Source organism: Pseudonaja textilis, chromosome 4, assembly GCF_049901715.1.
Source record: "Pseudonaja textilis isolate UNSWEBS1 chromosome 4, rPseTex1.2, whole genome shotgun sequence".
Taxonomy (NCBI): domain Eukaryota; kingdom Metazoa; phylum Chordata; class Lepidosauria; order Squamata; family Elapidae; genus Pseudonaja; species Pseudonaja textilis.
The window spans coordinates 46,628,214-46,653,562 of NC_141993.1; the positions used below are offsets into that span (position 1 = coordinate 46,628,214).

The following is a 25,349-nucleotide window of genomic DNA, read 5'->3' on the forward strand; positions in this document are numbered from 1 at the left end:
ACCGGAGCACAGATCATTTTAGGCCAGCATTTCCAGCATCATGACGCCACTGCACCACCATGTCCCCATTACTATTTGTATTTTTTCATGATGAAAACCTGTTTTTGTCTTTATATATTTTAATCTAGTATCGATAAATTGATAAGTTAATGGCATGATGGTAATTTAGTAAAATGATAGAGGCTTTATCTATTAAAAATAGATTTTGTGAAATGCAATCATAGAAATATATTGGCACAGATGGCTGCCTTTTGTATAAGGAAAGAGTCCAGAACACCTTTCACCATAAGTCTCTTATTTTATTTACTAAAATTGTACCAAATTGAACAGATACTGAAATGTGGGATCCTGAACAATTGTCCAGTTTGCTCCTGTTAAAGCTACCACTGATGTTTAAGACAAAACTGCTTTAGCTCAATTTATAGGGTTTAAATGAAGAAGACAAGGCATTAAATGTGGATTTTTGCATGTAAAATGGGAACCAATCAATTCTGATTCTCTAAAGAGATTCTCGATGTCAAAATTTACTCATTCTAGGGGTATACATCTTCTATCTTTCTGGTTGATGGCCATGGAGTGCAATTAAAAAAAGGTCAATCCCCAAAACCTGACTTCAGTCCAGCCCTTGTTTTAGATGATAGTCTTCAACAATCTTGTAATTCTTAGCTTTCTATATAAGGATTCCATAAGAAAGGAATATAATAATGCTGTTGAGTTGTATGAAAACAATTTTAATAATCTTGAGAATTTGTCCAGGGCTTTGTATCATCTGATACAGCTTCTTCTTTACTAATAGCTCATTATATGTAACACAAATAATTTATTGCCTGTATGATACTTCTAGCATAATGTAAATTCCTCACTTCTGCTGATAATGGCATGCTGATAATGGGAGTGATGTGGAACAATCTTTCAGACGTGTGGCAACGGAGAAGTCCAGTGTAAAAATATTCTCTTTTGTATTATGTGCATATGTCTAAAAGTATGAGATTTCTTTTTAGCACCCAAAAAGTTCAACTAAATTACCAGGCACAAACATGCATTTATAAAGGCTATGAAGTTAAATGTTTCCATCCATTTCACCATTCACTCCTTCAATTCGCTACCATTCTGTTTATTTCTTTGATGTTTCACAGGTCACTATCTCTATGAAACCTTCTTACCCATTCTCAATGTTTCAAGATTCAACTGATTCTGCATTCATATGTTAACTGATGTCACCCCAATAAAAATGGTGCTGAAGCAAAGAGACCTTTGGTCCTATCCAACAGAACTCTCCTTACATTTGAAATGGCTGATCTTTTTGAATTTAAGTTGCTGTTCTTCTTCCCTGTAGTTAAATTTGATTCCTGGAGGCAGGTTTTTTTTTTTGCCTTCTTTCTCGCCTGCTGTTTTAGGTAATTTATAGGGTGGAGTAAAGCAGGAAACTATGATACACCATTGTCAGGACTTGTTTAAGAGAAACGTTTTGGGAAACAGAGCCTACCCATTGGAAGGGTGGGGAAAATAGATTAAATACAAGACCAATTCAGCATTCTTTGAGGATCACTCAGAAACAACTTACCACTGAAGCAGTGCTGTTACACTTGTGGTCTTGTGGAACATCTGGAATACTGGGTACGAAGCAAACAGTAGCAATTACCAGGAGAATTCAGGTATGCAATACAAGCAAAGAATCAGTCAGAAAGGATCCACTTTCTACTACCCTCTGATTCTTTGGAATAAGATTTCAACAACTAACAGGGACTGACACTGAAAATCAAAATGTCTAACAGGTATTAATGCAGAGGAATGAGTATATGTTGGGCTGATTTGCTTTTTGAAGGGCAAATTTTAGCCATAATTAGAGGTGTCTAGTTAATATGCAGGTGGGAAAAAAGACTGTGAGATGCATTTCAAGGAAGGAAATATGACAGTACTTCTTCATATTTATATTTATAAATTTATGATATGTACTTATATCACACTGGTTCTGTGTATTATGGATATGTATTCCGTTTCTGTACATACTGTACTTGTCTGTATCTCTACAAACACTCAAAATTCTTTTGCAGTGAAGAGATTACGTGTTACCTTTTCCAAAGAGTGTAAACAAGTTTCATTATTTTCACTACCCTGGAGCAATGTATTCTTTCTTTGTGTATGTGGAAAGCCAGTCTTGAAGTAGTGAACTCTTAGCATAATTAAAATTAGGATTCTCTTTAAAAGATATAAACAAAGTATTCTTTGTAGCATCCTTGTCCTCAAGACATGTGACCTTCATCATGCACCTTCCTCTACTAGATCTTTTTTTCATCAAAAATATGAAAATAGTATAGGTTATATATATTCTGATAAGTACAAAAAGCTTTTGCTGAAAGAAGTTAAAATTTTCTGTTGGCGAAAACAGAACACAAAACAAAAAAAAGGATTTAAAGTGGTACGACAACCAGCCTCTCGCAATCTGGCTCCCAGCAGATGTTTTGGGACTACCGTCTCCAGAATCCATGAGAGATCATGTGCTTTTGGCTTGGAATTCAGGAAATTAGTTTCCCAACCCATCTAGGGGGTGCCAGGAAAAGAGAGGCTGATTTAACAGATATGTTGAGCAATGGGATATTCTATGAATTTTAAATCAATGCATCGGTTATGACCAAAGAGAAAATAAGAGAGCATTATCTATTATGGAACTGATAAAGCAGAGAGTTCTTTCTTTCCATACACTTTATTAGTTGGTGTGATTGTTCTCTAGATGAGACTAAGCAACAGGGTACTGACTGAGAGCCACAGATGCAGCTCATTTAAAGGAAAAAAATACAGTGCTAATTTAAAATTTCAGCAGGACTTACTGAAGTTTAAGAACTGGGGAGTGGAAGAGTATTTAGGATCAAGTGTAAAATAAAAGGACATTAAACCCAGGGTGAAAGGAACACAAACCCCAGTCCTTAAAGGTAAAAGTTGGGGAAAATTTTTGGCAATATAGCCTTGTTGCTGGAAAAGGTGGGCTGTAAGAAATCACGGGCTAAAATGAACATTTGTAAGATTGTTAAGCATTGTTACTTATATTATTCGGCACAGATAAATAGATTAGTTGTATATGTTAGGTTTAACATAAAAGTATACATTTTGTACATTAAACCAACACTGTGTACATATCAACAGAATGCATTTGGCCTCCTGGTCTATTGTTTGTATTATAACTTAATCTCACACAAATGTTAATTTCCTACATAGTGATACATGGAATACAGCTATTTTAATATTAATCCTGATACATTTAAGTAGATGGTCATATTTAAAGGATTGGATATAAGCCTTGTTGTATTTGAAAGACTGGGGCCCTGCCTAGTGGACTTGAAGTTGTTTTGCAAAAAAATTATCATCCCAAGATAAGTACTAATTTATGTCTTAAAAGCTAGAGTTTATTCTATCTGGATAGCTGTACTCAGAATCCAGTTTCTAAGGATTGTAATATCTTCTGCTCCCCAGGAGAAGCAAGACCCTAAATATTCTTAAATTTATGCTCCTTTTAACTAAATGCATCAAAAGCAGAAAGGACTGAGTTCTTCCAGTCTGCACCATGCCCAAAGTCACTTTCATGTCAGATGGGCAGCTATGCAAATATGATACATAAATAAATAATACCTTTACACCAATGAGTAATAAGAGGGTTAACTGACAGCCAAAATACAGTTCATTATATATTATTTAGAAGAGACTATTATTTTTCCCATGACCAAAAAAACAATAATTAGTAGATATATATTTACCTTTTTTAGAGCAGAGAACATCATTTTCAGATAAACTGGAGAATAATGATCCTTAGTTTATCTTTATTTTAGAGTTAAGATCTGATTCTAACATATTTCAATCCCTTTTCAAAAGAGCCCAGGAAATCATAGGTTTATGATCCTTATTACTCACATTTGTCTTGTGAGGCTCCTTAGATGAGTTCTTTATATGTGAATAGCCTAGAATCTGAATGTTTAATGTGTTAAGCAGAATTTACACTGTAAAACTCCTAAGAAAAGGTTCTTAGCCTTTTGACTAAGATCAAGGGTAGTATATGCATATATCAAGAAATGTGATTGCTTCCTCCTCAACTTGTTGCTCTCTGGAACTTGACTGGAAGTTATACATGTTATTATATAAATATTGTTAGAGACCAAGTTGAGGCAAGCAGCTCTAACCACTGTTCAATAGAGTCCTGAAACCCAATCAAAGCGAGGAAAGGCTTATGAAGAAGAGGCTTAAAAAGACAATCAACAATAATGTGGTAGGGATGTAGTTGAAAGCTCACAATGTCCCCAGCGACTGAACTAGGTTTGCCTCCAGGGTTTTACCATTTCATGTGCATCTTTCAAGCATCTTCCTTCACTGTCAGTGCTTGTCTGGGGTGAACTCATAGTATGAGTTTGAATATGACTCAAAGATGAAGAAGGTGTGGGCTTGCCTAGGTGCTTCAGGCAACTTTTATTTGGAGAAACAAAAGCCAAGCCATTAGCTAGCATGATCTGTGAATGGATTAAGGATTTAGATGATCTGGTGGGATTTGTTTTAGGAGCCTCTTGAGATGTAAGAAAGGAACAAAAACCCTACAAAGACATAGAATTCATCTTAAAGTAAGTACATAAAAGCCCCCCAGAACTCCTGAAGTGATGATTAACTGTGTCTCACCCACCAGTCTCTTCTGTTTCTGAGCTTAAAAAGTAATTTGTTAAACATTTCTCTCTTTCGTAATAGCAAATTAGTTGTGATCAATCTTACAGATTGTTAGTCATGGGGTTTTGATCGCCTTATATCATGATTAACCAATCTGTTTTTCATGCATTATACAAAAATTAATTCAAATTTTTTTTCATGCTATGAATTTACTATGCTGTGAATAAAAGTTGGCTACATATTCATAAATTATCACTGGATGGCCCTGCTGCAGCATTTGCCAAACTTAACAACTTCTGGCTGTATGGACTTTAGTTTCCAGAATTCCTCAGTAATTTGATCACTGCTGAGATTTCTGAGTTGAAGTCCACACATCTGAACATAGCCAAACTTGGGAATACACTGGACTGTAGCAAAATCTTTTGCACCTTTTACAGATTATGGTTGTTTTGAATGCAGCCAGTCTTGCTAACTGTCTCCAAAAATCCTGGCCTTGAAACTTCACTAGAATAATTACCAGTTTAGGAGTTTGAAAATGCAAGCTTTCTGGACAGGTTATCTTAAGAAAGCTATTGCGAAGTGTTTTAATAGAAAGGAACATTTATAATGAATGTTTAATAGGAAATATATTAACTCCCTTCCCCCCAAAAAACATTTCAAAGTTGTATCTTATTTCATGATCCATCATGTGTTCTGATTTTAAAAGTCCCTATGAAGTGGTTAGTAATTATGAAAACATGTGAATTGCATTTCCTTGACTTAGCACAAAGAGGCTTTGCTTGTACTTGCAACTCGACTGTTGAATATGTGTTAATTTTTACTTTCCTTCTTCACATGTGAGTAGCAATGATATGGATTCCATAACAAAGAAAAACAAGCGGGATGGAACTGAAGTTACAGAGAGACGTAAGTATTTTTTAGAAATATCAGGACCCTTACATTATCTCCCACTTTCAATCTTGGGTAAAAGCATACATTCACTTTCCTCCATCAATCTGTATATATTACCATGCATATGTTGTACTTAATTACACCAAGCTTTCTGGTTGAGAATTCTGGGAGTTGTAGCCCAAACATATCTCTGACACTAGGCTGTTCAAAATATTACAGTAGAGATAGTATGGAGCATATAGACATCACCGTGTCCTCAAATATCTTTTAGGTTCCATGACCTGTTATCTTTTTTTAAAAAAAAAAGATGATTCTAAAGTTGCTTCAAAACAAAGTGCTAATATTTAGCATCAGCATTTTTCTCAGGACTCCTTTGCATTCAATAGGTATTCCTAGAAAATATAAAAGTTGTATGTCAATAACCTTGTTCTTTAGAAGTACAGTATATCTATTGCCCTTTCCTGCCCCCTCCAGCTAGCTAAAGGAACTACCTAGAGTGGAGTAAGTCATTGAAAGAAATCTCACCAGTTTGCTTGTTTAATATATCGGAGTTTGGTAACTTTAAACATTTATCATTTTGTTATGTTTTGTTATGATTTGTTAAGGTTCTTATAAAGAAGAGTTTTCAGCTTTTCTCTAAAGTACCAAAATGTTATTTGTGGAATCAGTCACAAATATTCAAAATCATTTTGAAAGCAGTACGTTTATTCTCCTCATTTCAGTCTGACAATTTTGAAAAAGAAGCTCTGTTCATTGATGATACTAGTTATCACAGCAGAATTGGTAGCCTAGGTTTCTGGCACCTTATGCCCTGTAAGTTTTTATTTTATTTTTTTTCTTTTTAAATTTCTTTTCAGTTATTACGGAAACAGTTACCACCAGATTGACGTCTCTCCCTCCAAGTAAGTAATTGCAGTAAAAACGTTTGCATTGGCCTTGCTTACATCCCTGCACCTTATTTTTACTCTGTGGAACTTTTTTCACAAGTCCCTCAAATAACTGATTCCCCAAAACTCACCAATACAAAACTAGGAAAGAAAGATTGGTTCTTGAGTTCATTGTTTGAAATGCTGCCTGAGGAACAGGAAAAAAAACTATCAAGTTGGGTTATGGGTTGTCTTAACCCTGTGTGTGTGTGTGTGTGTGTGTGTGTGTGTGATTTTGTAATATTTACATAAAATATGTGTCAGTTTTCTGGAACTAATATAGGTCAATGAATATTTAGAAGAAAATTTTATGTTTTCATAAATTATTTTGTCCAAAGGGACACTGATAGGGTAGATTTCTCCTATGACTTTTCTACAACCTTCATCCATATTCTCCAACAAACAAGAGTGCTAGTTACCTTAGATTTTGAAACTTCTCCATATGTTACCAAATTGAAAAGACCTGAATGGATGCAATATTGACCAGAATAACTAGTTTACATCCAGCATTTTTGCCTCTACTATTTGCATTGCAATAACTAAAGTACCATCTAAAGATAAGAATGTCTTAAGTCATTGTCTATGTTGCCACAAAATTCTTTCCTATTTTACTTCATAAGGTTGTTGAGATGAAAGTTGAAAGCCTTAACCTTATTTTTGGAGAAACATAGGGATAAAATAATATATTACTTTAAACTATTCTGATTATCAATACAGATGATTATATAAATTAGTTCAATACATATATAGATAAAAAACTCATTGATAAAAAAATCTATAAATTAATTCTACAATTCTGCAATGTTTTCACACAAAAGTTATTTATAGTGCAGGAATTGCATTAGTAGTGCCAGAATAGCATCACTCGTAATTTTTGTGTGAAAACGTTACAAAATGTAGAATTAATGCTCCAAGACTTTTTCAAGATAGAATATTGCCAAACACTGTGTGGTTGAATATTTTAATTAATTAATTAATGCCTTTTTAAATTAATTTCATTTTGAATTACTAATAATGATCAAATATTGAGAACCTAAATTACTACATGTCTTTGGTGCATCTGTTTCAGTGCTGAATCTCTTGCCTTTTCTGACTCACAAACTGTTGTGTTTTCTCTGACAGAAGGAGCTGGTAGCAGTGGACATAAATCAACAGCTTATAGTGGAGGGAGCAGCATGGAAAGGAGGACATATGGCCATGGCAGCAGTTATACCACAGCCAGTAAGTGGTTTTCAATATGAGAGCAAATAAGAATTTGAAAGTGAAAGTCATACATGGGAATGGAAAGACCAAATAATGGATGGGTTAGCAGAGATGCTGACTGCTAGAAAATGTCAGAAGTGGGAAAAATGATACACTCTTTTGATTCTTTACTAAAGAGTGATTATCATAAAAGTATAAAGATACAACTTATAGATATTGGGTGGCATTTCTTAATTGAGATGATGAGGTTTATTTTCATAGGAAATGCGACCATTCATTAATAAGAGATCGATCTACAGTGAGTCAACTATCCCAAATGTTCATTGAAATAATCAGTTTTAACCTCCTTCTGGATCTATAGCAAAGTGGAGGGCTGCATATGCTTTTAGAAAGAGAGCATCCCCAGGGTAGTAGCTATTACAGAGAAGGCCTGCTGACCATCTCACCCACATATAATCTCCTTTGCAATGAGGCAATTTGAACAGGCCCTCTCTATTACTAGAATGAATAAGCAGTTTAGTTCTGGCAAGGCATTACCTGATGGATTTAGGGCTCTAAAAGTAATGACATTTTGCCAGGGAATCTTCTAGCAACTAACACAATGTATTTCATTCATTCTACCCTGGCAGGGTTACTGTTGTATTTTACACCAGCTGCAGTTTCCTATTACTTACGCATTGTTCTTATCTTCATAGATCTAAGTTATTGTTTGGTAAGGAGATCTGACAAAAATCTAAAGATATTTAAGGATTTTGACAAGCCACATATTAAATAAATTATTCCATGTATGCCTTGTGTTTAATTATATCTCTAATCCTTAGGCTGAAATAGTGTATTCCTGTTATTCATTAAATTTGCATAGTTAGCTGATAAATATCAAAGTGTCTGTTTTGAAGCTGTTAGAAATTGGAAACAAAATTGAAGTTTCCACTAGTAAGGAACCCCAATAATTATTCAAGTATATAAACATTGGGAAGCTGGAACAATGATTAAAATGTGTTAATTATTTTCCTGCAAAGTAGCCACAGTTCCCTTCTTTTTTAAAAAATAGCATTTTAAAGGTTAGAATGTGAGAAGATCTAACAAAATTATTGAGCTAAAATGCTTCTGAAACTCCTTACTAATTTTAGATCAGTCTTTCTTAAACTTTTTGCTCTAGGAATACCTTCATGCTTATACAAATTATGGAGGACTCCAAAGGAGCTTTTATTTGTATGGGCTGTATTTATCAATATTTGCCATATTCAAAATTAAAATTGGCACATTCATAAAATATTTACTTATTATATAAAAATTAAACCCATTAAATGTTAACATAAATAAAATACAGTAGTTTTCACAAAAACACATATTTTTAACAAAGAAATAATGATAAGAGTGACATTGTTTTAAATTTTTAAATATCTTTAATTTCTGGCAAATCATTTTGATTTTACAAACCCTTAAAAGGATCTTGGGGACACCTCAGGGCCTTGGACCATACTTTAAGAAACAGTGTTTTAGATGAACCCATAGAGACTTCTGATAGTATTTAAAGTATAAAGTTATAGAATGTTCCCAGGCTGGGGGTGGGGGAAGATATATTTGTGTGGTCCTATTGTATGTTGTACCATGTTTCACTGATATATTTGTTTTTATCCCTGGCTACTGTGTTTGCTTCATATGTTTTTTAACTGTTATTTGATTTTGATAAAATTAATAAATAAACAAATTTGGAATAAGATGATTGGTAATAAGAGTGACCTCAGGAAAAACTGATATTAGGACATTGTTAAAAATAAGCGGACTGTCAGCATTCCAGCAAACCTTCATTCCAATCAGTAACTCTGAGACAAACGTCATCTCAAAAGTACCTTTATTAGAATAGCATTGGCACATCTATGGAATCTCGGAACTAAATTCCCCAGAACTTTCCACAATGTCCCAAGCTCCTTTTCCTTCATCATCACATCACATGAACCAATCCCAAATTAAGTTCCTTTTTGTTTCTGTGCCACACTCCATGACCTTGAACTAACAAAAGAATTATATTTTGTCTACTTAGAGCTATTCAGTTGAAATCACCCCTTCCCACTTTCTCAAGCTGTGTGGCAGCGTTGAATAAGGTTTCCAAAGCTGACACAGATGCTACTTAGTCCTTTTGAGGAATATGTTAAAAGTCTTATTCAACAGTCATATATACTATATATCAAAGTAAAAGTATGTGTGTTAATATATATTATCTGCTATATAATGTTATACACTATATTGCTATATAGATAGCATGTAACAGCCAGTATCTGTTACCTCAGACATCCAGTGAACCATACATCTTTATTACACTGTACATCAGACAGCTCACATATAAATTGATTTTCCCCTGAAGGAATTCACTGGAATTAAAGGAGTTTAAGAAAAAATTACATTTTTATTTGTCAAAAATTATTTGAAAGTAAAGTTTAAGTGTTTTATCAATGCCTTTTGCTATATATTTTGTTTGCTATATATAACACAGAAGTCAGCCAACAGTGTCTACTGAACAACTTTTAAGTCATTTGTATTTCACAAGCTAGTCACTTTCCAGGGGTATTTTGATTGTAGGATGATCTTTTTAGAATTAGAGAGATCAAATTCATGTCATTGTGGCTATCTAGAGAAGGCAAACAAGATGGCAGTTAAATGATGAAAAGACATCATTTCCCACACAATTCATCCACCAAATGTGAATCTGAGGAGGTTTTGTTTCATCTCTAGGTGGGAGTGCTAGAATGAATACCTCCTCTTCCTCCTACAAGCAAGCCACCTCTCCTTCTTCCACTCTTACCAAATCACCTGGCTCCACTTTTGAACGAAAAACTTATGCTACCCACCATCCAGCATATGAAGGTATCATAAAAAGAAGCAGGGTTAAATGATTTTAAAGAATGTCAAAGAAACCAGAGTTAGGACAATTTTAACTGATAATCCCAACTTTTCTTAGGAACCAGATACTGTATGGCTTGCTCTTTTCAGTAAATTTTGGATTGATCTGTTGTTCAGTAGAACAATTCCATTCATGATCTTTGCAGGCATTTTCATTAAGATGTGGTTTTTTTAGTATAGTATTCCAATGATGATATTAATTCATCTCTGTTTCATTGAAGCAGTACAATCACTTCTGTTGCAGGCTAATTCATAAAACTTCTGCATGTGTTCTTCAGGCACAGTATAAGTTTTAAAGTAAAGCTTTATTACATATTGTAATAGGATGGAAATTTACTATGTGGAGTAAACTACATAATAATGTTTTCAAATTTCTTTTAATTTAAACTTTTCTTTTTCAGGAAGCTCCAGTGCAAATTCTTCACCAGAATTTCCGCGCAAAGATTTTGGTACATTTTCCATTTTTGAGAATGACCTTAGTATCAATATAGATACTGAAATGAATTATGAAAGTGATACAGATTTGCCTACATTTCTTCTTTTCTGTTCTAATGATAGAAACCTTTGCACTAATTGCTCAATAAATGCTATTGAGCTATACTTCTAAATTCCATTTCAGGCAGCAAATGAATGAATATATACACCTTTTTATAGTTTTTATTTAGAAAAAATAATTTATGAAATTCTTGCTTATTCACTACATTCATGGCAAGTTGTTTTCTTTCCTAAAGTTGAAGGAATCCGAACACCAATTTATTGTACAATATATATTCAGCCACAAAGACAAACATACAAGCTATTAATAACAAATGGAGAAAAAGTCCAAATGTATCAGCAATCCTATATTACTTTGTAACTCAATAAAATAATGCTTAGAAGTAGCCCTATTTTAAATTAAATAGGGATATGTTAGCTGGTATTGTTTTTTTTAAAGGCAAGATGCTGAACACCTTCACTGAGAATCTAAACTGATTCATGTATATTGATTATTTTGCATATCGATTTAATATAAATTGAGCAATATTGCTGTTAGCTTTTAGAGAGCTACTCTCTTTTTTTTTAAATCAAATTTCAAAGAGTGATTTTTTTCTTTTATAGGTTCTTCTGCTACCAGGGGACGAAGCCAAACCCGAGGTAAGAGCTCCTATATATATAAAATGATTTGCCGGGCCACAGACCCTTTACCTTGTCCCCAACTATCCTTAAATATTTATTCCATTTGAAAAAGATAGATTTGGAATTGCAAGTTGCTGTTCAAAAAAATCAAAGAAACTCTGTTGGTATTTGTCAAAGAAAAATTGTCTAGAATTTATATATTTTGAATTTACACTGGAATTATTAATATGAAGGGACATTTTGACATGCATGGTGGATGTGCAAAAAAGCTTTTAAAAAGTTTGGATGTGGTAAATAAATAATTCAGAATTTTTAAAAAACTAATGTACATGTCAACAGTACAATTGAAACCAGAGACTTTTCTTTTGGGATAACAACCTCTAAAAGAAGTTATGGAATTTGTTTTTATATATGATAACTGTAGCATGATTATCAAATGCTCAAAAGCAGAAAGATTTAACATTAACCACAACATAGTGAAGATGATAGTATTTTCAGAGGTAGCTCAATTGATTAATTCTTGATTAAAGAAAAGACAACATCTCTTTCTCTCTCTCTCTCTCTCTCTCTCTCTCTCTGTGTGTGTGTGTGTGTGTGTGTGTGTGTGTAAGTTTAGGTTATTAGAAAAAATTAAATAATAGAAAAAAGTAAGCTTTTTTTCAACTATAAATGTTTTTGTATTTGCTTTTCTTTTTATTGTCCTTTTATCTTCTTTTGCACTTTTGTCTTTTTTCTTTTTTCTTATTTATTTACTTGTTTCTGTATTAGTTTTTTTTTACTTTTTTCAAAATTTTAAATAACACTTATAAGAAAAAGAAAAAAGAAAATTGAAATAAACTGAAATGGCTGGGTTTGCTTATCTATAGGAAATGTTCAGTATGTTCAGTTTTTCCTCTCTAGTTTAACTGTACAGTGTTTATTATCCCAATATTTCTTTTTGCTTTTGATTATTTTGCCTCTATATACTTCCCTTATGATGCTTTAAGTTCAATGTCCTTTAAATAATTATACAACATAATCATGTGGTCCCACACTTCAATATTATCATCAGACTCTTGGCCTCTGTCTAAAACTGAAAGTAATTCCAAACACATTTTTTCCAGCAACTCTTTCAGAAGATATAGTAAGGAAAAAAATGACTGGAGATAAGGAATTTCAGCAACTGAACTATTTCTAATATCTAATCAATAAAAAAGCAGAGTGCTCTTTGCTTTCTTTGTTACTTCCTTTCTCTGAACTGACAGATCTGTTCATTGATAAAAGAACTGGAAGATGCATGTTGATAAAACTGACTTCTGAATCCTTATCAGTATTGGAACTAACAATTACAAGTAATAGACAAGTAGCAAAAGAAAATTAAAAAGGAAGAAATCAGATATAACTAAATATAATGAAGTAGATCATGTTCATCTATAGATTCAACAATGAACACAGCAGCTTTAGGAGATCAGATAACCAACACATCTACTCTAAAATGAGCCTTTTGTTTCCCTTTGTCTTGCACAGAGAGTGAAATCCGAGTGAGGTTGCAGAGTGCTTCTCCATCAACCAGGTGTAAGTCTATGTTCCTAATATGAACAAAGGTTGTTGCATCTTTGGTAAACAATTCACAATTGTCACCAGTAATCATTTTCTTCAACTACAATTCTCTGTGGGTATGTCATATAATACTTTTAATCATCAAAGTAACCAGTTGCCCAGAAATGGGGAATAGAAATAGATAGCAAGAATAATTATAGTGGCTACTGAATTATATATGGCATGATCATGATAAGAAAAGAATACAAGTATTGAAAAAGGCAGTTAACACAGAATCAAGTTCCTTCTCACTTAATGTTCAAATTCAGATATCCACCAAAGCCACTACCCTTGGTTTCAGATCCATCTATTGACCAAAATATAAAACCTCATACTTAGTATGGAAATTAGTTGATTTAATTAAGCAATTCATTGTACTTTCAGATACAGTTTATATCTGAAGACAATTTATGTGGTTAAGTTCCCGGTATCTTTTTTTCTCTTTTAGGGACAGAACTGGATGATGTCAAGCGACTCTTACGGGGAAGTCGATCGGCGAGTGCTAGCCCTACTCGTTCCCATTCAGGCACACTCCCTATTCCAAAGAAAGCTGTTGTTGAAACCAAAATGGTGACAGAAAGCTCCCAATCAGGTACTTGTGCTGAATCCGATGAACTAAAAGTCCATTGAGAAGCTTGAATTGTTGGGGAAGCTACTGGTTTCTATTAAAACAATAAGGAAGGGGCTACAAATATATTCTTGAGATCATTGAGGAATAATAGAATGATAAGATTGGATGGGATGTTGGAAGCCTTCTAGTTTTACCCAGGGGTGGGACTCAGCTGGTTTGGGCCAGTTTGGGTGAACCGGATGTTAATTTTGTATCTGGTTTGATGAACCAGTAGTTCCGATGACAGGCTGGTTCTGTCCTGCCCCACCCCTCCCAGGAGCCCCCACATGGCCCATTTTGGATTCCAGGTAAGTACAGGGCCTACACTGAGGCTTGGGGAGGGGGACAAACGAGTCTCCCAGACATTCTGGAAGAGCCCGGGGAGGCCATTTTTGATCTCCCGGAGGCTCTAGGAAAGCCTCTGGAGGCTGGGGAGGGCAAAAAATGGGCCTCCTGGAAGTTCCGGAAGAGGTGTGTGTGGTGTCTGTGTATTCATATTCCTCAAAGTGGACAAAATAGACAAGTCAAAATATAAAATATTAATAAAATATTTTGTATTTTATATTTTGCAAAGTATATTTTTATGTTTTAAGCAATAATACCATGCATACTAGATATCTATTTCGATTATTCACATTTTAGAAGTTATGATTCAATGTTTGGCAAAACTTTGCATAATAAGGAAAATCCTCCTTTTTCATTTACTTCATCTACCTTGCTCCTGGCCATCTTTTTCTCTTCCACTTTTCCAAGCATTATTGATTACTCCAGAGAGCTAGGACTTTACATAATGTGTCCAAAATATGATAATACAAGCCTGGTTATGTGTATCTTGAGTGAGCATCTCTTGATTTTTTTTCCTATGACGCACCTGTTTTTTTCAATAGCAAAGTTCAAAAGGATCAATAATCTTTCTCCTCATTCATCAAAGCTCAACTTTACTTACATGAGACTAGAATATTTACAAAATTTAGATACCAGAATTTTACAAGTTCTCTTATAAGGTTTATATGAAAGGAACATTAAAAACCCTCATTATATATTGTATATAATTATATAGTATTAAAATCCAATTTGGGATAATGTTCTTTGATTTTCCTCCAGTGTCAGGGACTTACGACACAACAATCTTGAATGCTGCCCTCCCATCATACATGTGGTCCTCCACCCTGCCTGCAGGGTCATCTCTTGGTGGCTACCATAACAACATGACCCAAAGTTCATCTTTGATCAACACTGCAGCCCATTCTACTGGATCAGGTATACATTCATTTATAAAAGTGTCTGCAATGTGAACTACTAAATGATGCCATTGATGCCCTGTTTTAGTTTTTAGAAAACATTCAAACTCAATTTTAGCAAGACCAAGTGTTTGTAGGTATTTCCCTCCATTATCCTAGTGACCTTTCATTACTAGACTAGGATAGGATTGTACATCTCTACTCAAGACTGGCATGCAATCTGGAATCTTTTGGCATTCACAACTCCTGCTCAAGGAACAGAGAGCAACTGTGGCTAAAAGGGATTTCATATTGATTCATTCCCAAAGGTGCTTTTTCAAAAGGCAACTGGATTTTGTTTTTTCTTGAAGAAGATTTGCTACTCATCCATGAAGCTTCTTCAGTTCTGACTGAAGTTCCGACTTCTGCAGTCAGAACTGAAGAAGCTTCTTGGATGGGAAGTGAAACATCTTCAAGAAAAAACAAAGTCCAGTTGCTTTTTGGAAAAGCACCTTTTGGATCACTAAGAATCTCCATAGACATATTGATTCATGCATTTATCTGTTCTACTATTCAGTAGGGAGGTCCTCTTGATGCTTACTTATACCCTAATCACCTAACAAATGGACTACTGCAATATGTCCACATGGGGTTGTTTTGAAGGCAACTCAAAAACCAGAGCTTGTCCAGAATGTGGTGGCATGAATCATAATGTGACACCATTATTCCACAAGCTGCCAGTTGACTTTTGGGTGAAATTAAAGATCCTGTAAAGTCTTTCATAGTATAGGGCCAGTTTTTACTTGATCAGCTGTCTCTAATAATTTCTTCTCATCTGGTAAGAATCAGCAGAGTGGGTGAATTCCAAGTCCCTTCAATTTAACAAACTATCAGAATGGTATAATGAGAGTCTATCTTGAATTTCATGGGTGCTGTTTGAAAACTTTGATTAATTAGCTGCTCATTATTTTAATCAAAATAGAGCTTTCAGGACTTTTGAAAGTAAGGAAGGCTGACTGGAGATGTGTGTGTAAAAAGGGCTGTGATTTTTTTAAAAAGGACCTGGAAAAGATAGACCTGATGAGAATCTTCTTATCAAATGTTTTCCATGCCTTCTTTAGGGGATGTGTCTTTTTAAAAAGAGACTCAATACATCTGAGGATTGAAAATGTAGACATGAGTCCACCACAACCCAAAGTTTCAGTACTGGTGGTTGAATAGCTACAAGAAAAAAATGACTGGGTCACACATTTGAGATGTGACACAGGCACTTTTTCTTGTAGCTATTCAACCCCCAGTTCCAGAACTTTGGGTTGTGGTGGACTCATGTCTACATTTTCAACAGTTTTTATTTCTGTTACTTTCTCTTGCAGTGTTTGGAGTTCCAAACAACTTGGCCCCAACTTCATCCACTCTGAATGGTGGTCTTAGCAATTCTTCCACAGGTTTGTTTTCTCCTTTCAGGAAAAAGAACATTCTAATGGATCTCTAATCATATGTTCTGTGTTAATGGCACAAGAGAAAAGGCATAGCCAGAAAATTTTTCCCTGTTTATACTTTAAATCAATGCCTCAGTAAACACAGATGCTCATATTTGGTACATATATTTATAAATTTAATAACCTATTAAAAACCATAATAAAAATATAAATAAAAATAAAGGTAATCTGTTAAATAACTAATATATCTTCTCCATTAATCTTACTCCAATGATTGTACAAATTATCACTACCAGAAATGTTGGCATAGCACTAAGAAAGCCGTTTCTTTCCACCTTTAATGTTAAATTTCAAAGATAATTGCCAGGATATTTCCTTATGATAAAAGTTGGTTCCAACACGAGACAAAAAAAGGAAATATATGTAAGCAGGTCTGTTAACCAGCTATAATTCCATAGTTGTAGATGATTAATTTCAGACCATCCATACAAAAAGTTACTCACTATGGCTATATATAAATTTTAAATGCATTTTAAATAAATGTTAAATATGCTTTTATATGACCCTCAATTTTTTTTTTTGCAGTATATGGTGTTCAAAACAACCTGGCTCCAAATACACTTGGGGTCACCAGTACTACAACCACACCTTCCACAGGTAACAACACTTGTTGAAAACATCTGAAATTCAAAGCATTTTTGCTAACATTCATTTGCCTTAGAAACAATAGAACTATATTGAAAAATTATTTCCTTTTGCTCATTTCAAAATACTGTAGCTCATGTAGATCTCCATAATGTAGCTCAAATAAATCTACTGTTTTGCCAGCTTACATATCTACTAATCTCAGTAGATCACTTATAACTGGATAAAGAATAGTTGGGTATGGGGATATAGATCAGACATAAATAATATATTCTGTATATTAAAGCAAAAGATTAAATCCTTTTAGTTTTGACTGGGGCAATCTTCTGTGTGAAACCTTCAAATGTAGTGGATAAATGGGCTACATTTGTGGCCTTCAAAGCCTTCATAAACCACAGCACTGAAATTCAGTGTTAAACCATCATTTTAATCACCCCACACTGAATTTTCAGTGGTAAACAAAAGAGACATGGGTATATCAGAAATATTAAATCATTTACTGTAAGATCCTCTATCCCAGCCCTGCAGCAATACAAATATATACATCCCAGGCACAAACATTTATGTTATATCAACCTACCATAATATCTTTTAAGTATCATTGTTGACTACTTGACATAAAAGTTGCAATGCTTCCTGGTAAAAGAATGAGATAATATCACCCTACATATCATCATTCTGTTGCAATTTTGACATCATCTCAGTTTGTTGTGAACGTCCTGATGACAAAGACCACTGTGGTCCATTAAAAAAGAACAAGTTTGACTGTGGCATGCACTAAGAATTAGAGCTCACTGTGTTAAATGTATGGCATATCATTCTCATTTGCCAGGGGCCAATAGGTGCCTAAGATTAAAGGGAAAATGGCAATGAAGTGCAAATATATTCAAAATGATTCTCAGTGGGTTATTGGTAATAAGACAAAGCATTTTCACTCTTGAGTAAACTAAGATCTGGTTTAGGACAAGAAGTCTGTCTATTTTCAAACTGTGATGGCCATTGAGATCAAAGCTGGTGGGAAATGGAAATTGATATTATAAGCACTGATGTCAGGAGAAAAGTTACAAGCATAATAATATTTTTTTCTGTAATTTCCGTGTTTCACTTCTCTCCATTTTGCTATGTACATGTACAGTGAATAGTACATAATGTTATGATGTGCAACACATGATGTATGTACTGTTATACATAATGGTACATAATGTTATTATTGTAACTTAATGTAACATTTTATACATTTGAAAATGTATTTTTGCTGTACTGAAAGTTTTAATTTTTAAGACACCAAAGATCTTAAATAATAATTGTTAGCACTTTAACTCTTTAAAGTGCCACAACCACCAGTTCTTTTTTGCTGAATAGAGGTAGCTATTCATAACCATTAATAGTCACTACTTCAACTTTTTTAAAGATGCTGTTCTCTCCTATGATTTTAGTGTCCCAAAAGCTGGGGAAATACCTACATGATTAAGATCTTTTCCTTGGGCTTCTGGAAATCTATAATTTTGTCTTTATCGCTCACTCTTTTTCTTTTCTTTTTCAGCAGCATATGGAACAAAGAAAAATGCAGTGCAAAGCACTGGTGTGACTAGTACAGGTGTGTCCACATCATCTACAACTGGTGAGTCTTCCTCCCTTTCACATGGAACAGGAAAGGAGACTGAGCAATGGCCCTTTTTGTGGTATCTCTGGAGCAGGGGTCTCCAGCCTTGGCCACTTTAAGACTGATGGACTTCAACTCCCAGAATGTACTCCCTTGCTCTGGAGTACATAATGGGGATAAGGATTTGTGCCTACTGCCTGCCTGCTATCCAGCAAAGCAGCGCTTGCTGCCTGTCTCCTTTTCCTGGATGTCCAAAAAAGGCAATTGGATGTTTCTGGTTTATTTTGCTGTTTCGCTTCTCATTCAAAAGGGTTCTTTGGTTCTGAACTGAAAAAGAACTGAAGAAGCTTCTTGAATGAGAAGAGAAACATTTTCAAAGAAAAAGAAACCTAAGAAAGTCCAGTTGACTTTTGGAAAAGCACCTTTGGGGCCTGGATGATTGAGAATCTTCATAGACTTTCCCTGGATGGATTTTCAATTTTTCTGTGCTGTGCTGGTACCTGTGGGTTTTAATCAAATGTATACCTATTTTTTTAAAAAACATTTTTTCTCTGTATGTTTAAATCTTCAGACTTACTGATAATAGAAAAGTTGCTGTTTCAGACAAGACTTCATTCAAATATGAAACAGGGCTGGGTTAGGTTTGCTGCTATGGCCAACAAGGCATGGTGGGAAAGGCAGGATTTTGCTCAAAATTGGGGATGGTCTGTGCTTAATCTGTAGAAAGGGAGCCTTGAAGAAAGTATAAGGAATGTATCTGGTTTCTGCTTCACTGTATTGTAGGTACTGTACAAACCAGTACGTGAAATTAACAAATTTTGCAAAAAGCAATAACATCATAATAGCATTTTTCCCTTAGGAAGGTTCCAATTCCTCCTAAACAGTAATCTTGGGGAGAAGACTTTATATGGTTTAGCTAATGTAGCATCTAGAAAAGCCCAAATGTGATACCTACTCGAAAATATATCTTCTGATAGCACTGCACATTTCTTAAGCTATCTGTGCTTTATATTGGTTTATATTAAATGTTAAATCTTAAAATAATGGACAATGTTTCAATTTGATTTATAATTTGAGTAAGTCTAGCCACAGAGATCTATAAACAAGGGCTTTTTTTTTCCTTGATGTGATGTGAAAACTTAGTGCTATCATTATAATAAATCACAGTGCTGTGTTAGCCCTACTTTTGTTTAAAACCACCTGCTTAATGAAGAAATTCATATATAGTGAAATCACTCCACAAGACATGGGGACAGCCATGTAATTGGGTGGCTTGAAAGTGGGCCTGGAGGATTAGTTGATCAAAATCTTTTAGTCATAAAGATTCAACATTCTACCAGAGCTTGGGTAGCTTGTCAGCGAATACTTGGAGAGGGAGGGGAACAATAGAAGAAAAGGTATGTCTTCACCTCTTTCCAGTGAATCTGTTAGGCCAACATGAGAAACAAAATGCAGATTAGCAAAGGCTTTGGTCTGACTCAGCAAGGCTTATGTTGCAAACACCGTAAACTTACCAGGAGATATTGTAAATCGGATGTCCACTAGAGGAAGCTGCTGCCTTTAGAAAAAGGAAATAAAAGCAAACATTGAAAAGGTTACTTTATTTTGCAGCAGTTTTTCTTTGATTGATACCATACCGCCTCATGGCAAGTCTATACACTCTGTTAGACAGTGTTCAGAGAAGCTTTCTATGCTCTCTTGCTGCATAAATCAAGCAGAGAGCTAGTTTCTGTTCTGTTAGGTTTTTCAGCTGCATTACAGAGATATCTCTCATATTAAGGGATCTCTTATGCAAAGAACCAAGATTTGCAATAGTTTAACTACTTTTAGTAGTAATACTTTTAATATGTTTACTACAGAAGATGTATCTAACCTTTGACATTCTGCTGCTGCTTTCACTGCCTTATCACAGTTATTGATAAAAGATTTCCTTAATGAACGCCATATCATATCTGCATAGATATTTAGAATTATGTTTCTGAAATTTGCAATATGCACAATGCATAGCTATACATATGCTTTACTTTTCTTTTTTCACGTTTAAATTTGGGTTTCCATCTCCTTTTCTGCTGTTTTTTCAACTGTATTCCTGTGCCTTTAATAAAGAGACGGGCAATTATATGCTGTCCATCCTCTTGACTTGCACCAAGGCCATAATATTTGGGAACAAGATTATGAATATGGATAGATCCTTGTCTTTTGTCTGGGCTTTGTGGGAAATATTTTGTGGGATTTTTAGTTTCCTTGGGTTATATGTTACAGTTTTGGTGTATGTCCTGCTTGCCATGCAAGGATCACAAAAAAAGTGAGCCAAGTGTTACCTGCAATTACACTACTAAGATATTATTAGACCCAGAGTAATTATAGTCTATATCCAAGTGGATATTTTAAATTAATAAATAAAAAGTGCAGAATAATCTTCAATATTCTGGAGAAAATCTATGTGGTCACTTAGAGTCAACACCAAGTTGATGGCACATAATTATCAATCTGTTTTTGAAAGCAGTTTCACCAAAGTAGGATAATATCCTACTTTATCTATATATTTATATGATTGTTATATATTGTCCAATATATATATGATTGTTTTCTCCTGTCTTTTCTGACATTTAGCTGCCACAACCACAAACTCTCAGAGTGATGACATCTTACGCAAAGATTGCAAATTTCTGCTCATAGAAAAAGATAATGTAACTCCCAAGAAAGAGATGGAACTGTTGATCATGTCCAAGGACAGCGGAAAAGTTTTTAGTGCATCGGGCACTGGGCTCAGTGGAGGTCAGTTTTCTTCCCATTCTTGGGGCCACATTTTGATTTGATATCAGTTCAGAAGGTACACTACTTATATAGGATCTGTTTCCCTCCAATCTGGTTTTATATCATCTCGCAATGTCAGGGAAAATGACACAATTCCTTCTGATGTGAAGTAAGTATTTTTTTTGTTTTTGCATGATACACTGAATCACAAACAATAGCAACCATTCTTTTTCCAGTCAGTGTTTCTGAGATATCTCTACATATTAGAGAACATATTCTTGTAACACTATAAACAGGGGTGGGTTTCTACCGGTTCGGACCGGTTCTATAGAACCGGATGTTATGAGTCTGAGCAGTTTGGAGAACCGGTAAATCGTGCCAATGGTTGGCCCTGCCCCTTCCTGCCTGCCCATTCCCCACCCCGCCCAGTTATTCCTCATCTTGCCCGCCATTGCTAACCTGCCTTTGCCTGCCATTGTTGCCTGCTTTCCACCGCAGCCCTGATCTCCCTGGGTGAGTAAGCCTACAAGCAAGCCCCGGTCCAGTCAATACCCAACCCGGGCCAGCCTAGGCTGCTGCACTGTCTCCAAACACCCCGCCCCATGCCCGGGCTTGCCTGGGCTGGGGCTGTGCTTGCCAGGGAGAGGAGAGAGCGTTTTCCTGCCCCTGCTGGCCATGGAAAAGCCGCCACGGGGCTAGAGCTGTGCTTGCCAGGGAGAGGAGAGAGCGTTCTCCTGCCCCTGCTGGCCATGGAAAAGCTGCCGCAGGGCTGGGGCCATGCTTGCCAGTGAGAGGAGAGAAGAGAAGAGAACGTTCTCTCCCCGGCCTCCCCAGCCTCATGTCAGCAAGGCGCCCCTTAATCAACTCCAGGACAGCTGACAGTGGCTATGGGGGGGGGGGAGAAGAGCCTGGAAGTCCTGATGCACCACGTGTGCAGTCGCATGGATGGCAGGGGGGGTAGGAAATGATCCCAGAAGCCCCTACGCCGCTGGAATCTCCATCACCACCTCTCTGCTGCTGTATCCCCCACCCCCTGCAGGGCTTTCAGTTTACCTGGGGCACGAAAGGTGAACTTCCCTTGGAGCTCGATGCTTTCATGCAAGGATAAGGGGCGTGTGTGTATGTGTGTCTAGAGTGAATGGATAATTCTAAGGGACTGGATGGCTTTGCACGGCTGCCAATGGACTGCACAATCCTAAAGTGCTGGGACTCAAGCAAACAAGTTCTAACCATGAGTGGTTTATGTTACTTTTTTGCTATCATCCCCTACCCAATAATTATATATGACTTTTTTTGTCTTATGCTGTAATCAGTGCGTCCCATTTTTCATCATTTTGTCTTTGTAACCCATTTGTATGGTGTAGAAGTGTTTTGTATGTACTTCATGTACATGTTGATCTATGTCAGGGGTCTCCAAACTTGACAACTTTAAGACTTATGGACATAGCTGGCTGTAGAATTCTGGGAGTTGAAGTCCACCAGTCTTAAAGTTGCCAAGTTTGGGGACCTCTTGACTAGATTATCAAGGAAGAGAGAATAACATGCAGCAGATGCCTAGCAAAATTTTGTAATACTACAGATTGGCTGTTTACATTGAAATCAGGTGCAAAATAGTGATTGTAGGTAAATTATTGGGCAGTTTAGTTTGGTATTTATTTCAGTAGGCTGATTTTAGAAAGCTAAACAGGATCAGACCTGTAAGTACTTGGCTGGGAAACCAACACAAAATGGGGTTGGGAAGGAAAGGAGGAAGGAAAGAAGATAGGATAAGATAACTTTTATTGTTATTTTTTTACTATAAGTACACTGGCACACATTAAAAGTGAAATATATATACATATCCATACACATACATAACACCCATATACACATGCTACACACACACACACACACACACACACAAATCATTGCCCATTTTGAATACATAGCGGAAAGGAACAAAGTATTGGATACATAAAACTTCAAAGAAATAGGATTATAAAAATACAGCTTCAAATCTTAGCAGTTATAGATGAGAAAGAGAAATGAAAAACAGAGAGGGAGAAAGAGATAGAGATAGAGAGAGAGATGAGAAAGAGAGAGGGAGAAAGAAAGAAAGAAAGAAAGAAAGAAAGAAAGAAAGAAAGAAAGAAAGAAAGAAAGAAAGAAAGAAAGAAAGAGACAGAGATACCTTTTTAAAAGAAAATAGAAAAATGGCTCTTTGAGTATTTAAGGTTGCAAATCCCTGGGTTAGGCAAACACCATGATCGTAAATGAACCTTGTGGTCATTAAGCAAACACTGGTTGTTAAACAAGTCCATTTTCCCCAATAGGCATTTTTAACCAGAAACCAGGAGGAATTGTTGGAAACTGGCAAAAAACATAGAAAACCTCAGTCACAAGACTGTGTGGGATGTTGTAACTGGTCATAAGTGTGTGTGTGTGTGTGTGTGTGTGTGTGTGTATGTATGGCTGTCAAAACACCAAAAACAGGTCAAGTAGCTCTGGGGAGGTCAGTCATAAATTAGAACACTTGCTAAGCAATTGGCCATTAAGCAAGGACCACTTATGTTTGGTTGCCAGTAACATGGCCACCTAGCTACCCCCACCCCAGTCATATACCACCTGGCCATACCCACCACATCACATGACCACCTAGCCATGCCAGTCAGCAAGCCACGCCCAGCCAGTCACATGATCACCAAGTCACACCCACAAATTAGGCCATGCCCACAGAACTGGTTGTTAAGAAATTTGAATCCCACTCCTGGCTATAAAGAAATGCATGTCACTTCAATTAAAAATAAATGTTCATTAAAGGATAAAAACAAGAAGACAGAGGAGAAAGTTAGTAAGCCGCAAAGTATAATTATAAAAACATAAAAGCAAATACTATTTTTGGTATACTTATAAAGGTAAAGTTTTCCCCTGTACAGTTATGTTTGATTCTAGGGGGTGATGCTTATTTCTATTTCTTAGTCGAAGAACCAGCATTGTCCAAAGACTTCTGTGGTCATGTGGCACGACTATATGCCAAGGCCCAGGATAGTGTTACTTTCCCACTGAAGTGGTACCTATTTATGTATTCACATTTGAATGTTTTCACACTGCTAGGTAGACAGGAGCTGGGGCAAGTAACAGGAGCTCACTCCATCACAAGGCACTCGGGAGTTGAACCTGAGCAGCTGGCTTTTTAGCTGACAAGCTCAGTGTCTTTAACTCAAGTCCCCATCGAATCCTCTTTTGGTATACCTATATAGTGAGGTAAATTATTGTAGCTTAATAGATTTAAAGAGAACAAAAAAAAATTGACTACATTTTATATTGTTCAAATGAGATGATTTTGACTGGCAGTTGCCTTTTTTTCTGGCCGATGAGCAAAAAATATTCTTAGAGGAAAAGAAACATCAAACTTACTTAGGCGGGTGAATGAACAAGGAAATGGCAATCTTCCAGACAGACTGTCTTGAATGTTTGTTAAAGGATACTGGCTGGGATATGACTGGAGAAAGGGAGGAAGTGGATCACAATCCCAAACAACTCACAGGAAATTTAATCTATTGAGCCTGAATTTCAATGTGACTGGTTTCTCATGGGCTGAAAGCTCCAATGACTTAAAAAAAAATCTGGGGTTATTGTTTACTGAAGTGTTTGTGGGAATAAACCTTCAGGCTAATATCTGATATTACTATACCACTCTAACAACTATGCATATATATGATATATAATAGCTGCTGCATTAAGTTCTGTAGTTGCTATCTCATTACTTTTTAGATTCCCCCATCATACCACATTTACTCCCTAAAGTCATAAGAATTGATGACCTTGTTTAATCAGTAC

The 25,349-nt window shown here is 35.7% G+C and overlaps 1 protein-coding gene across 6 annotated transcripts in view; it reads left to right on the forward strand.

The window, feature by feature from the left end:
* The first annotated feature begins 1,439 nt into the window (after positions 1–1,439).
* The window catches only part of COL17A1 (collagen type XVII alpha 1 chain), a 70,001-nt gene continuing 46,091 nt past the window's right edge, over positions 1,440–25,349 (forward strand). For 2 of the 6 annotated variants that reach the window (XM_087932782.1, XM_087932784.1), the window contains exons 1-14: positions 1,517–1,655; positions 5,486–5,547; positions 6,390–6,434; positions 7,581–7,679; positions 10,395–10,526; positions 10,964–11,011; positions 11,661–11,696; positions 13,185–13,232; positions 13,705–13,848; positions 14,971–15,126; positions 16,460–16,531; positions 17,111–17,182; positions 18,714–18,791; positions 21,387–21,551. In XM_087932782.1, the coding sequence (XP_087788908.1) occupies positions 5,493–5,547; positions 6,390–6,434; positions 7,581–7,679; positions 10,395–10,526; positions 10,964–11,011; positions 11,661–11,696; positions 13,185–13,232; positions 13,705–13,848; positions 14,971–15,126; positions 16,460–16,531; positions 17,111–17,182; positions 18,714–18,791; positions 21,387–21,551 (1,150 nt within the window). In that variant the 5' untranslated portion in view covers positions 1,517–1,655; positions 5,486–5,492. Of the gene's footprint in view, positions 1,656–5,485; positions 5,548–6,389; positions 6,435–7,580; positions 7,680–10,394; positions 10,527–10,963; positions 11,012–11,660; positions 11,697–13,184; positions 13,233–13,704; positions 13,849–14,970; positions 15,127–16,459; positions 16,532–17,110; positions 17,183–18,713; positions 18,792–21,386; positions 21,552–25,349 lie in introns of all 6 variants that reach the window. The other 4 variants (XM_087932783.1, XM_087932785.1, XM_087932786.1 and 1 more) reach the window with 4 other exon arrangements.